The following is a 13929-nucleotide window of genomic DNA, read 5'->3' as shown; positions in this document are numbered from 1 at the left end:
CGGTCACAGAGGGTGGGCTTACTGGTAGTTGGGAGCTCCAACGTCAGGCGCGTAATGGGGCCCCTTAGGGAAATGGCAGCAAGAGAGGGGAAGAAAACCAATGTGCACTCCGTGTGCATACCGGGGGGAGTCATTCCAGATGTGGAAAGGGTCCTTCCGGATGCCATGAAGGGTACAGGGTGCACCCATCTGCAGGTGGTCGCTCATGTCGGCACCAATGATGTGTGTCGCTATGGATCGGAGGAAATCCTCTCTGGCTTCCGGCGGCTATCTGATTTGGTGAAGACTGCCAGTCTCGCTAGCGGGATGAAAGCAGAGCTCACCATCTGCAGCATCGTCGACAGGACTGACTGCGGACCTTTGGTACAGAGCCGAGTGGAGGGTCTGAATCAGAGGCTGAGACAGTTCTGCGACCGTGTGGGCTGCAGATTCCTCGACTTGCGCCATAGGGCGGTGGGGTTTCGGGTTCCGCTGGATAGGTCAGGAGTCCACTACACGCAACAAGCGGTAGCAGGGGTTGTGTGGCGTGGGCTGGGCGGCTTTTTAGGTTAGATGGCCTTGGGCAAGTACAGGAAGGGCAACAGCCTCAACGGGTGCGGGGCAAAGTCAGGACATGCGGGGACCAAGCAGCAATCGGTATTGTAATTGTCAACTGTCGAAGCTGCGTTGGTAAAGTACCAGAACTTCAACCGCTGATAGAAAGCACCGAAGCTGAAATAGTTATAGGTACAGAAAGCTGGCTTAAGCTAGAGATAAATTCTGCCGAAATTTTTACAAAGGTACAGACGGTGTTTACAAAGGATAGATTGCATGCAACCGGTGGTGGAGTGTTCGTCGCTGTTAGTAGTAGTTTATCCTGTAGTGAAGTAGAAGTGGATAGTTCCTGTGAATTATTATGGGTGGAGGTTACACTCAACAACCGAGCTAGGTTAATAATTGGCTCCTTTTACCGACCTCCCGACTCAGCAGCATTAGTGGCAGAACAACTGAGAGAAAATTTGGAATACATTTCACATAAATTTTCTCAGCATGTTATAGTCTTAGGTGGAGATTTCATTTACCAGATATAGACTGGGACACTCAGATGTTTAGGACAGGTGGTAGGGACAGAGTATCGAGTGACATTATACTGAGTGCACTATCCGAAAATTACCTCGAGCAATTAAACAGAGAACCGACTCGTGGAGATAACATCTTGGACCTACTGATAACAAACAGGCCCTAACTTTTCGACTCTTTAAGTGCAGAACAGGGAATCAGTGATCATAAGGCCGTTGCAGCATCCCTGAATATGGAAGTTAACAGGAATATAAAAAATAGGAGGAAGGTTTATCTGTTTAGCAAGAGTAATCGAAGGCATATTTCAGACTACCTAACAGATCAAAACGAAAATTTCTGTTCCGACACTGACAATGTTGAGTGTTTATGGAAAAAGTTCAAGGCAATCGTAAAATGCGTTTTAGACAGGTACGTGCCGAGTAAAACTGTGAGGGACGGGAAAAACCCACTGTGGTACAACAACAAAGTTAGGAAACTACTGCGAAAGCAAAGAGAGCTTCACTCCAAGTTTAAACGCAGCCAAAACCTCTCAGACAAACAGAAGCTAACGATGTCAAAGTTAGCGTAAGGAGGGCTATGCGTGAAGCGTTCAGTGAATTCGAAAGTAAAATTCTATGTACCGACTTGACAGAAAATCCTAGGAAGTTCTGGTCTTACGTTAAATCAGTAAGTGGCTCGAAACAGCATATCCAGACACTCCGGGATGATGATGGCATTGAAACAGAGGATGACACGCGTAAAGCTGAAATACTAAACACCTTTTTCCAAAGCTGTTTCACAGAGGAAGACCGCACTGCAGTTCCTTCTCTAAATCCTCGCACAAACGAAAAAATGGCTGACATCGAAATAAGTGTCCAAGGAATAGAAAAGCAACTGGAATCACTCAATAGAGGAAAGTCCACTGGACCTGACGGGATACCAATTCGATTCTACACAGAGTACGCGAATGAACTTGCCCCCCTGCTAACAGCCATGTACCGCAAGTCTCTAGAGGAACGGAGGGTTCCAAATGATTGGAAAAGAGCACAGGTAGTCCCAGTCTTCAAGAAAGGTCATCGAGCAGATGCGCAAAACTATAGACCTATATCTCTGACGTCGATCTGTTGTAGAATTTTAGAACATGTTTTTTGCTCGAGTATCATGTCGTTTTTGGAAACCCAGAATCTACTATGTAGGAATCAACATGGATTCCGGAAACAGCGATCGTGTGAGACCCAACTCGCTTTATTTGTTCATGAGACCCAGAAAATATTAGATACAGGCTCCCAGGTAGACGCTATTTTTCTTGACTTCCGGAAGGCGTTCGATACAGTTCCGCACTGTCGCCTGATAAACAAAGTAATTACGTACAGAATATCAGACCAGCTGTGTGGCTGGATTGAAGAGTTTTTAGCAAACAGAACACAGCATACCTAGTAGATAGAGTCAGAAGTTCCATGCGGCTTTTCGCGGATGATCTGTAGTATACAGAGAAGTTGCAGCATTAGAAAATTGTAGAGAAATGCAGGAAGATCTGCAGCGGATAGGCACTTGGTGCAGGGAGTGGCAACTGTCCCTTAACATAGACAAATGTAATGTATTGCGAATACATAGAAAGAAGGATCCTTTATTGTATGATTATATGATAGCGGAACAAACACTGGTAGCAGTTACTTCTGTAAAATATCTGGGAGTATGCGTGCGGAACGATTTGAAGTGGAATGATCATATAAAATTAATTGTTGGTAAGGCGGGTACCAGGTTGAGATCCATTGGGAGAGTGCTTAGAAAATGTAGTCCATCAACAAAGGAGGTGGCTTACAAAACACTCGTTCGACCTATACTTGAGTATTGCTCATCAAAGTGGGATCCGTACCAGATCGGTTTGACGGAGGAGATAGAGAAGATCCAAAGAAGAGCGGCACGTTTCGTCTCAGGGTTATTTGGTAACCATGATAGCGTTACGGAGATGTTTAATAAACTCAAGTGGCAGACTCTGCAAGAGAGGCGCTCTGCATCGCGGTGTAGATTGCTCGCCAGGTTTCGAGAGGGTGCGTTTCTGGATGAGGTATCGAATATATTGCTTCCCCCTACTTATACCTCCCGAGGAGATCACGAATGTAAAATTAGAGAGATTAGAGCGCGCACGGAGGCTTTCAGACAGTCGTTCTTCCCGCAAACCATACGCGACTGGAACAGGAAAGGGAGGTAATGACAGTGGCACGTAAAGTGCCCTCCGCCACACACCGCTGGGTGGCTTGCGGAGTATAAATGTAGAATGTAGATGTACCTCAAAGATGCTGTGTCCCATCACAGAATTACCGACTATAACACCACAATCGAACTCACTCAGATCTTGATAACCTGGCATTGCAGCAGCAGTAACCAGTCCTAACAACTGTGCCAGACACTTGTCTTATATAGGTGTTGCCGACTCCAATGCAGTATTCTGCCTGTTTACATATCTCTGTATTTGAATATGTATGCCTATACCAGTTTCTTTGGCACTTCAGGGTATTTCTTATATTTTGTGTGCTGCTGCTCTATGTGTGAGGATCACACTAAGTTTTAATAATTATTGGGCCTAGTCAATAAAAACATCTCCACAGCAGAAACTTAACAGCACAACACAGTTTAATCAACAGCTACCACATTTCAGTAATTGTGGCAGTTACAGGTAGTACAAGGCCTCAAGTGCTTTTTTAGGATTTCAAAGTGCATGCATTTGATTCGTTATCTCATGCGATTGCATATGGGAAATCTTCCACTTCCACAGTTCTACTTTTATGCTGGAGTGATGAAGTAAGAAATCAAAAAATATCTGAAAAGAAGTTGATCATAACACGAATTAGCCAAAGAAAGCATCTCTCTTAGATGTCACTTTATTTATGAATCATGCCAGCATTCAATATTACCCAAGAAAACCAAGAAACAATCAAGACATCTCATGGGAGCCTGTACTGAAGCCTCTTCCATATGATCCCAGTGTCTAATTGTGGTGTCTCATCAGTGCCAATGCTGGAGATGGAGTGCTTCTTCCGATGAAAGAGAATGGAGATAGGAAGAACAGCAGGAAGCATCCATAGCCAGTTGCAAGAACAATTTTGGAAGAGATTTGAATTCCATTCCTTCTAAAAATAAACCAGCTTCTTAACTACTGCACCACTTCACTAACACTTATGCACTACAGCATTTCTATTTCTGTGAAAGGCTGTCTAATATGTTTAATTCCAGCAATTCAAAATCAGTTTATGATTAAACATGACTGTACATCTTTCATTAAGCAACAAAATCAAAGAACTTTACCTGCATCTTTCCAAGAGATGCTTATGCAGGGAAGGTAGCAGGAACTTTCACAAAAGAATAGTAGGCACTCATTTGCTGTTAGTCGACATATCATTAAAACCAAAAAAATTCAACAGACGGGGGTAAATGGTGAGTGTGCTTGGGATCTAGATCCATAATTACATCATGCCTGCTACATGGCTACCCAAATATAAGCAGCCCTTAAAGTGGTCTAATATTTCCAGACGCTTAAAATATTTTAGTTACAATCACTGAAGTGCAGATTTCCTTCTTTTGCCAAATAACCCACCTGTGGCACTCGCTCCAAGCCTTAAGCTCTATTCCTACAATGTTATTGTAGAGAAATCTTCTCAATAAAACATACTGTGGAACACTCACTAAGTAATTTGAGAGACTGGATAAGAGCAGCTGCAGTACTTCCAAAAAAACTTTCACAGTAACACTCAAACTAGCTCCCAATAACAAATTTACGGCATCTGGCACAAGAACACCCATCTGATTACTAGAGATATATAGTAGACTAGCGTTAACATGGAGTAAATTGTCTGTTACTGCCAGTCAAAAATGATTACAAGTCTCAATTTAATTTGTTTTCAAATGAATTTTACTTTCTACAGTTTGTTTTTCTGGCACGGCAGAGAGATAACTGCTAAAGACGAAGACAGAGATCAGCACATTGAATCTAGAAAATTATGAAGTTAGAAAAACAAATGTACTTTAAGATTCACACAGTCAGATATTAATTTATCCTCTTTACATTCTGGCACCACTTTTCTTCCTCTCTCAAATGCAGCACTGGCTTTCTACGTTGGAATGTCCAAAAATGTTTTATCACCTGTTCTATCCATCTTTAGTCAACCATCTCCTTCATCTTTCTACTGACTTTTAATCCTCTGTCTTTGTATATAATTTTGTCAGAAAATTTTGTGTAAAGTTTTGCAAATGTTTCTTTGTGCTTAGCTTGCTCTTCCTGTTTCCTTTGATTGCTTGCATTATTACAATACTGATTGGTCTCTGTCGCGCCCCCCCCCCCCCCTCCCCCGGTAAAAACCATTACCCTCTGATGTAGTTGCCTCTGTTCTCTGCCTCCTCACCACATTTTTCAACTTAATGATAAATGACAAACCTAGTGATATTATTACTCACATTCATCAATGTACATGAAGTTCCACGGTTGATGTCAAATTTGTATTTAAATCTCCTTTTTTTCCTTGACTGTCAGAGGAAACAAAAATTAGCTACATTCCAAAGGCTTGAAATATGCTGATCAGAGTTATTAACTGGTCTGTCAAACAATCCAATCACTTTAGTCATGCACAGAATTATATTCTTTTGTCAATTTTTATTTACATCAAAATGTTTCTGTGGTATAAAATGAAACATTACTGCTGCTATAAGCATTACACACACACAGCACCAATCAAGTACTGATTTGAAGAAATTAACTAAGGCACTCCAAACATTATTTTCAATGACCAAAGAAAGCAGCTGTTAAAGTCAGGATGAAATGCAAAGAAAACTTGCAGGAAGAAGGGACTCCTACTCAAATTGATTTAGACTATTTTTATTCTCATCTACACTAATATGAAGCAAGCATAAGGAATTCAGCTATATTTTACATTAGCGCCAGGAGAATAACTGTTAATGTGGAAGCCACAAAACGTTGCAAAGGAACTATTCCCAAATGGGAGAACACAAAAACTACAATGAAGCAACAGCATACTTCTAACCCCTACCTTCAAATCTACTGAATCACTTCCTATGTGGTTGACATTGGGCAAAGAGCCCCCAAGGAAGCATTCTCGAGATTGATTAATGAGAAGATGCTGCTTAGGAAGAGCATTCACCTAGAACATAAGAATATGACACAGCTACCAGTCATGATTACTGTAACTCTGGTAACCATCTGGCACAGTATGCTCTCCACACACATATTGCAGATACAGAATTTATGTAAATAGCTTATTATTGTTAAATTACTGGAAATGAAAAACTGCGTGTTGTGTATTTAAGTCCCATGGAAGGCAGGAACTTAATACAAAGTACGTCACTGGCAATGGCATTTTGTACACCGACCTTTACAATTACTACGTAGGAAGTGGAGCCATGTATTAAAATGAGAGGCGTTTTCTGAAAGAGACAACAACAAAATGTTGCCTATGAATAAACAGATCAAGCTCCAAAGTAAGTTAAGCATCTCAATAATAGAAATCTCTTTTGTGGATATTGTATTTAAATCTGTAGATTTGGAGCTTGGTGATCGCTCCAAACTTCATGGGAAAATATAGGGCCTACTAAATAAATTACTGAGGAGGGCAAAGACATGTACCAAAGCCATTTAGAATGTCAGAATCACTAATTTTTATTGTAAAACAATTAAGAATACTATAGCGTCATCATATAGTAAACAAAGTATATGCTTGGGGAATATCTGAAAATGTGTGTTACTGGATTGAAGACCTCCTAGCAAACAATATCCAGTTCGTCATTCTTAACTGGAAGAAATCATCAGAAGCAAAAGTGGAATAGGACCATTACTGTTCATGATTTATGTGGATGACATTTTAGATTAATGTCTGTAATCTGTGTTGTTATGTGTAAATGACACATTTTTATTAAACAAAGTCAAACTGTCAGAAAATTATTATTTGGTCAAGTACTAGAATATGACATTCAATATAAATAAATTTAATGCACAGAGGACTCGTCAGAAGAAAAGTTCCAAAATCAATTTACTAACTACTGGTGATCTAAGTAAATCCAGCTACTAAAATGAAGCATTTGTCCACAACAATTTTGGATGGAAATATTACATAAATTTATATGTAAGGAAGTTACAAAACAAACAGATTTATAGGAAAATCTGAATGAATCCGAATTTACCTATAAAGGAGATAATTTACAAGACCTCTGTTTGACCTCTGCATCAATCTGAGAACTTCACCAAACTAGTATAACTGTCGAGAAAGAAAATTCAGGGAACAGTTGGACAATTTGTCACTAGTTTGTCTAGTCAGCATGAGAACATAGAAATGATCAGCTAACTTCAGTAGCAGATAATGTTACCAAAAATATATTGTACATCTTTGGCAGCCTACTTCAAAACATCTGAAATCTAGTGTTCCTAAACAACTCTCATAACGGTCACTGGAACCCCTTGCATTTTTCATACTTTATGAATGATATGTATACATAATATGCATCAACATACTCAACGGAGACATGTCCATTATCTAATACACATTTTCTGAATTTATCTCTCCGTTTTAGTTTTTATGATGAAAAGTGTTTAAATATGTCAAAACGCTTTTAAATATGACATGAATATAAACATTAGGGCACATTACTGGTCTCCCTCTAACCACAACCTTTATTTGGCTTTCTCATTCATTGTCTTTGCCAACTCTCAATCACATAACTGACTTTTAACCTAACCTAGGCCTTGAGCTACACAACAGATCAGTCTGTCACCACAGCCCAAATTTCAGGAAAGCGGGGGACGGGAGGGAAGGCGTTCCAGTACCACACACTAGCCAAACACAGGCACCATACATGTCTGCTACATATAAGATATATTCCACACTGAATCATTAAGTAACTCTCAACAAAATAATAAAACAGGCAGAAAAGGGCCTAAAATCCAACTCTACAGTTAGGTCTGTACGTAAAGTGAATAGTGAGCAGCGTGTGTGTGCTGGGGAAATGGGCTTTCCTGTCATACAAATAATCATGAATTATTTTCCTGTCTACCACTGTAATGCAGCATGTGGCGTTTTACGCAGATTCTGTTGACATGTGTTCCTTGCACTAATTAGTTACTTTTGTACTCCATATTGACTCATTTACTGGAAAATAAACAATCCCAGGTGTGCCCTGAGAAATGCACTGCCTCTCATTTGAAAGATGTGGTGCAGAAGGAACAGCGTAACATTGGAAAACCACCTGTAGGAGCTCCTTGTGACATAGTTGAGGAGACAGAGTGGGGACTCTACTGTTGTTCTTCACTTTATCGATAGACTATATCACTAATGAGGAAACTGAAAATCTATGGAGTGAAACCTCTTTGCATCAACAAGAAATACAACGTACCATGAAGACAAATCTGCGAAGTATCACACTATATTAAACTTAATTGTTTCAGTCATACACTTCTCACATCTCACGGAACTTATTTTTGAGAGCCAAAATGAACTTAACACAATTTTACTTAAAATTTAAAATCCCAACAAGACCTCAATACTGACATCTTATTAAAGTAAGGTAGTGCCACTCTTCACCATCACTTTCCCCACGAATCTTGGTTGCGGTAACAGAACCGATCTGTAGCATCGCCTGAGGTCTCTAATGGGTTGGAAGATGACATTCTGATTGTGCGGTGGCTAATAATGTGAATATAAAGGAAAGGTTGTATAATAATGGGCTGAATAGCCAGAGGTCTATATTAATCTTTGGCAACATTCGCTTCATATTTAATATTCATCCTTTTCATATATGACTCCTGATTGGTTCCTCCATATCAGCACAAATCAAGTCATAGCAGACATTCATTCCATATTTAGTGCACACTTCCTCAAAAATATCTACACAATTATAAATTAATAAATTCACAGGCCTGAAAAAATTTGAAGCAGCCACTATGTTGCTCTTACCCTGACACCTGATGTGTTATCAAACATTAAGCAAGTATTACCCAATGCTCAAATGCACATCTTAAACTATTTCATTAGTTTCATCATTACATTATGTTAAACTCTATTACACACTAAATAGTACTTAAACAAGTGGTATGTACATGGCTCCAAATGTGTAGGTTACTTGTATATCATATGAATTGTGTGTGCTGCGCTGCCTTTGACTTTCCAAGACCACACACATTCCAATACACAACTGAGCCTACATCTCATTAAAGGCATAATTTGCATGCAGCCATTCAAAATTGCAACAGAAAATGGACTGGCAGCTTAGTACTCTCAGAATGGTTCTCACTGTTGGACCACACTGCTCATTTTTCTAGCACCAATGTCTTACCGAGTTTTATGAAGAAAGAGGGCTCTAACTCTTGCCATAACATAGTAATGCATAAGGAAATGTAATATTCAGTAGCATAAACAGTGGCATACATGATTAAGCTTCTTAAGAAATACTTAGAGGTCAAAAAATTTATGCCACACAATTTTTTTATATGTGCCTGCCCATCACACCAAGTTACCAATCTAGGTAAACTTGGAAAAAGAATTAATTAATCAAGCCAATGGAACAATGCTCCATTTTTGTAAGTAGGAATAATAATTATGTGAGATGTCTGTGGTGACAGACTGATCTGTAGCACAACACGAGGTCTAGATTAGGTTGAAACATGACTGTTTGTTTGTGGGTTGGTGAAGACTATGAATGTGAAAGCTAAATAAAGGTTGTGGTAACACTGCCTTACAGCGCAGCCAAATGTTTACATCTGCACCATATAGAAAAATGCAAGGGGGGAGGGGGATGAGGGTGCTCCACTACTTTTAACCCAAACAACTATGACATCAGCTGGTTTCAGACTACAAAGTACCAAGAACACAATAGGACGATATGGATTGCACCAAGGTATTGTCGATTCCATGCTTTCCCAATCACCAGTGGAATACACCAATAACACAAATTGGCTACAAAATAGTGTACACAAAATATATATTTGATGATCATTGATGTAGGCCTATGCTGCCTTTTTCTGACAATGAACGTAATATTCTGTGTATTCCAAATTTCCAATGCCAATATTTTCCATCAAGAAAATGCATTTACTGGTGTACACTGAACAATCTACTTACACAAACTTCAAGTCATTCTAATGTTTAATATATTGCGTTAAACCTGTGAAATGTGGCCCAGCTGTGTTGCAATCTACAACTGTTTACAACACCATTAGTCAAATATAGTTTCACGTTAACAGAATTCGTTTCTAGATCAGATCTAGATCTCGTATCACTTTCATAAATGCAAGTGCAACTGAAACAGTATAACTTAGAAAATCTCACGCCTACAAACTAAGTCTGGCTATATAAGAACCTGCCACATTCCAAAACAAACATTTAAATGCTCGAAAACATTTCTTACGACTGGCGGAAAATAGAACGTTCTGCAGCGAAGTTACACAACCCACGACTCAAAACTGACAAACTACGGTTGTTTCTAATAACATGGATGACAATTACAAATATAAACCTGCCCTGCAAATCATTTGTTTGTACACCACATCATTTTCCCGGGCATTTTGTTCACTTTAGACATAGCATGCTGCATGCTATAAATCGTACAGACGGTCACGGATAGGAGTATTTCGAAACTGTACGCAAACTGTTTCCTTTTTTCAAATCCATAATCAGGGCCTTCAATGTCACGAACTTACACGAACCTTAACGACTGTTTTGCAAAATATTTATGTTCCCGTGTGTAACAATAAACAAACAGCAATTTTCAATGTTCTGTTAAAAAATAAATAAGATTTATTTATGTAACAATCAACTGCTTCTTAACGCAGGCACATCACACAGGTGTCACTTGCTGTGATACCAAGACTGTCTCAATTCTGGCTGAGGCACGTCACATACGATATTCGCTACACGGAAAGGTTTTCGTGCTGTATTTATTAATAATATAAGAACGATCGTCTTTTATTACTGAGTTCATACGACAAGTGCCGAGAATTCAATTGTAATGTACGTCTGCACAGCAGGTTGTTTATATTATGACGGTGTTATGAACGACGCTATGCATAAAGGCAACAACAACCACTGGTACTACCTACCTTACTGGTCGCATCTGAAACTTCTTTCATTATCTGCTCGAAAGCGGCCGTTTCTTCTGCTTGTTTTTGATTGTGTAAAGCGATCTTCTCACTAAACTTTCTTGGATTCGCCATGATGGCCACTTTAGTTTTGACTTTCAAGACAAGGAAAATAACCAATGAAAAACTATTGACAGTGAATATTGTGGCATCTGTTGGTAGGTAAAAGCATTGCATCTGTGATATCACAGCGCCTTCTATATCATTACATGTATATGGTTTGCTCTCGCAAAACACACGAATCTCGAAAAAAAGTAGGCAAGTGTCAACAGGACCACAATAATCGAATCATAATTGTAATTCAGTTACATCAGTGACATCAAGAAGTATTCAGCACGATGAACAGTAGCCTCTAGAGCAACAAAACAACACAGTTCACTAATCCCATAACATAGTACAGTGAAACATTAAGTTCTTACACATAGGACGTGAAAGAATTATAGCAGACCGTAATACCGTATTACAGTAATAACGTATTTACGAATTGACTAATAGAAGTATAGTGGAATATTATACGTTACGTACTAGAAAATGGACTTATAACATGAAACCTAGGTCGTACAGAATAATAAACTTTGTGAAAGAAGGATAAAAAGTGTATCGTTTAATTATTACAAAATACATTAAATCAGAAGACAATAAAATCACAATCACCAAACCCATACAATAAATCCTATTTTGTGTCTCGTGTGATCCGTCAGTTACCAATGACTTGTTCCCTAACATTACGATTTATCGTGTAAAATGATCCATGGAACATGACTTGTCTCTAGGGACAGCAGACCTTGGTGCCGATCGGGTGCTCTGGGCTGGCCTCGGGTCTGCAGATCGCAGCGCTTTCTGGTGGTAGTCACGAGCTTATGGCAGTTTGCTATGTGCTGTTCGCGTGTTTTGGTTATAATGTGATTGTTTATGTTAATAGAGCTCTCATTTGAAAAATGTAAAAATGGAGATGCAATTTGTGCTCTGCAATATGTGCAGTAACAAAACGTTACATCGCCATATTGTCCACGCTACAGCAATGATAATTAAAATTTCCGCAAAAATTAACCTTCCTACCAAGGCACACACGTCTTGTTGTTTTTGTTTGGAGAGGAAACAGTGCTACTATGTGTTACGTAAAGCATGTAAACCAAATGAATTTGATTTATAAGGGGAAAAACGGTTTCTTTTAACTAAATGTTGTATATGACAAACTTTATTTCAGGAGAGTGAAAATAAGCTGAGGAGCTAAGGAATACAGCTTTCTATTTAACACGTAAATCCTTACTGCAGATTAATTTCAACATCATTCTGCATGACTTTCAATCTCGAACACCTCAGACCTTTCTATCCCATAAATTTATGGGAAAAACCTTCTTCTACTCTCATACCAAATATTAGGCTTCTCATATATGGAATTTATATCAAATTTCGTCATAATCGAAACTGATGAAATAATAAATTTATTTCTTTGAACAATCTGATGTCTTATTTGATGAGACATAGCCTATATAAATTTATATGTCGTATCAAAGAAAGAAACTACTTCTTACTTTGCTATGCTTATCACCATAAAAAATTGTGCTTTGACAATTTCCTTTACTTTTTTAATTAACTGTCATTAGCAGTCACAATTTTCATTTGCTTATCAGTAAAAACTCTAATGGCAATCAGATAGCAAACACAGTTTTTATTCTAAAATCTCACTGTTGTATGGTGCTAAAGTAGTGTTAATAAAAAATAACCCTGAATTCCTGCAACACAGTTCACACTTTACTGGCAATTTTTCATTCAAAACGTCTTTACCAAGAAAATTTTCTATGTCACTACTACTGAGACTACACACCATAAAACAATTTGCCCAATTTTCAAAATATTTCACACACAGACAAAAATACATAAAAACTGGTATATTATACATCTTGATCTAATAATAGAATCATGAAGCTAGCTAGCTTACACCACAGTGCCAGTCAACTGTTTCTGATTCTCCACTTAAGAGTAATACATGAATAAATACTTCTGCACCTCCATGATTGTGAAACATAATCACAACAGTCTTTATGTTATTGGCAGATTCAATACACTGAAAGGAACGTTACATGAAAATACAAAGCTACTCAGAAACCGCTTTCGTCAAATATGAACTTCTCGAGAGAACTATATAAAGTTCCGCTATTTAAGGATAAAATTCTGCTTCAGGTTAATGAAGGGAACCAGTGTCAATGACATATAGGCAGCCATCGGCGATAAACAAGGGATTCGGACCAATCTCTCCACACAGTCCTCTGTGAGCGGAAACATATAGCATTAGTCCTTTAAGATAATAAGAACTGGAGCATTTTCTTGTGAAAAGTTACTCGTAGGTTGGGGAGTAGTTTTTGGTCATGAGATTTAGTTCTGAAGACTCTTTTTTGTAAAGTCCTTTGTTATCGTAAAGTAGATCCTAAAACCTTCATTAGCGACCTACGCAGTTTTGTATTTGTGCAGAATGAATTGAGCAGCTCTTTGTCCTTTGCGAACGTATAAGCTCTCTCTGCCTGTCTCCTGGATGCATTACGTGCTGCAGACCATTGGCCAGCCGCGCGCAACCGATCGGCTCAGCTGATCGGCACCAAGATTTGCTGTCCCTAGACAAGTTGGAACACGAAACACTAACTTACGCAAAGACCGAACTGTGAAGAATATTTTGAAAAACAGGAACTCTGGATGTAAAAAAAAGGAGGCAGAAGGAAATCAGCAAATTTTTGAGTTAATAAGAAAAATGTTTCTTA

The 13929-nt window shown here is 38.9% G+C and overlaps 1 protein-coding gene across 3 annotated transcripts in view; it reads right to left on the bottom strand.

Annotated features, from left to right (window-relative positions):
• The window catches only part of LOC124613234 (CREB-regulated transcription coactivator 1-like), a 382746-nt gene extending 371399 nt beyond the window's left edge, over positions 1-11347 (bottom strand). For 2 of the 3 annotated variants that reach the window (XM_047141909.1, XM_047141910.1), the window contains exons 1-2: positions 11135-11347; positions 6081-6191 (exon numbers count right to left, since the gene is read on the bottom strand). In XM_047141909.1, the coding sequence (XP_046997865.1) occupies positions 6081-6191; positions 11135-11248 (225 nt within the window). In that variant the 5' untranslated portion in view covers positions 11249-11347. The remainder of the gene's footprint in view (positions 1-6080; positions 6192-11134) is intronic. The other variant, XM_047141911.1, reaches the window with a different exon arrangement.
• Between the last annotated feature and the right edge of the window lie 2582 nt (positions 11348-13929).

Source organism: Schistocerca americana, chromosome 4 (genome assembly GCF_021461395.2).
Source record: "Schistocerca americana isolate TAMUIC-IGC-003095 chromosome 4, iqSchAmer2.1, whole genome shotgun sequence".
NCBI classification, from domain to species: Eukaryota; Metazoa; Arthropoda; class Insecta; order Orthoptera; family Acrididae; genus Schistocerca; species Schistocerca americana.
Note: the sequence above shows the minus strand (reverse complement) of the source record. Positions and strands in the feature narration are given on the sequence as shown.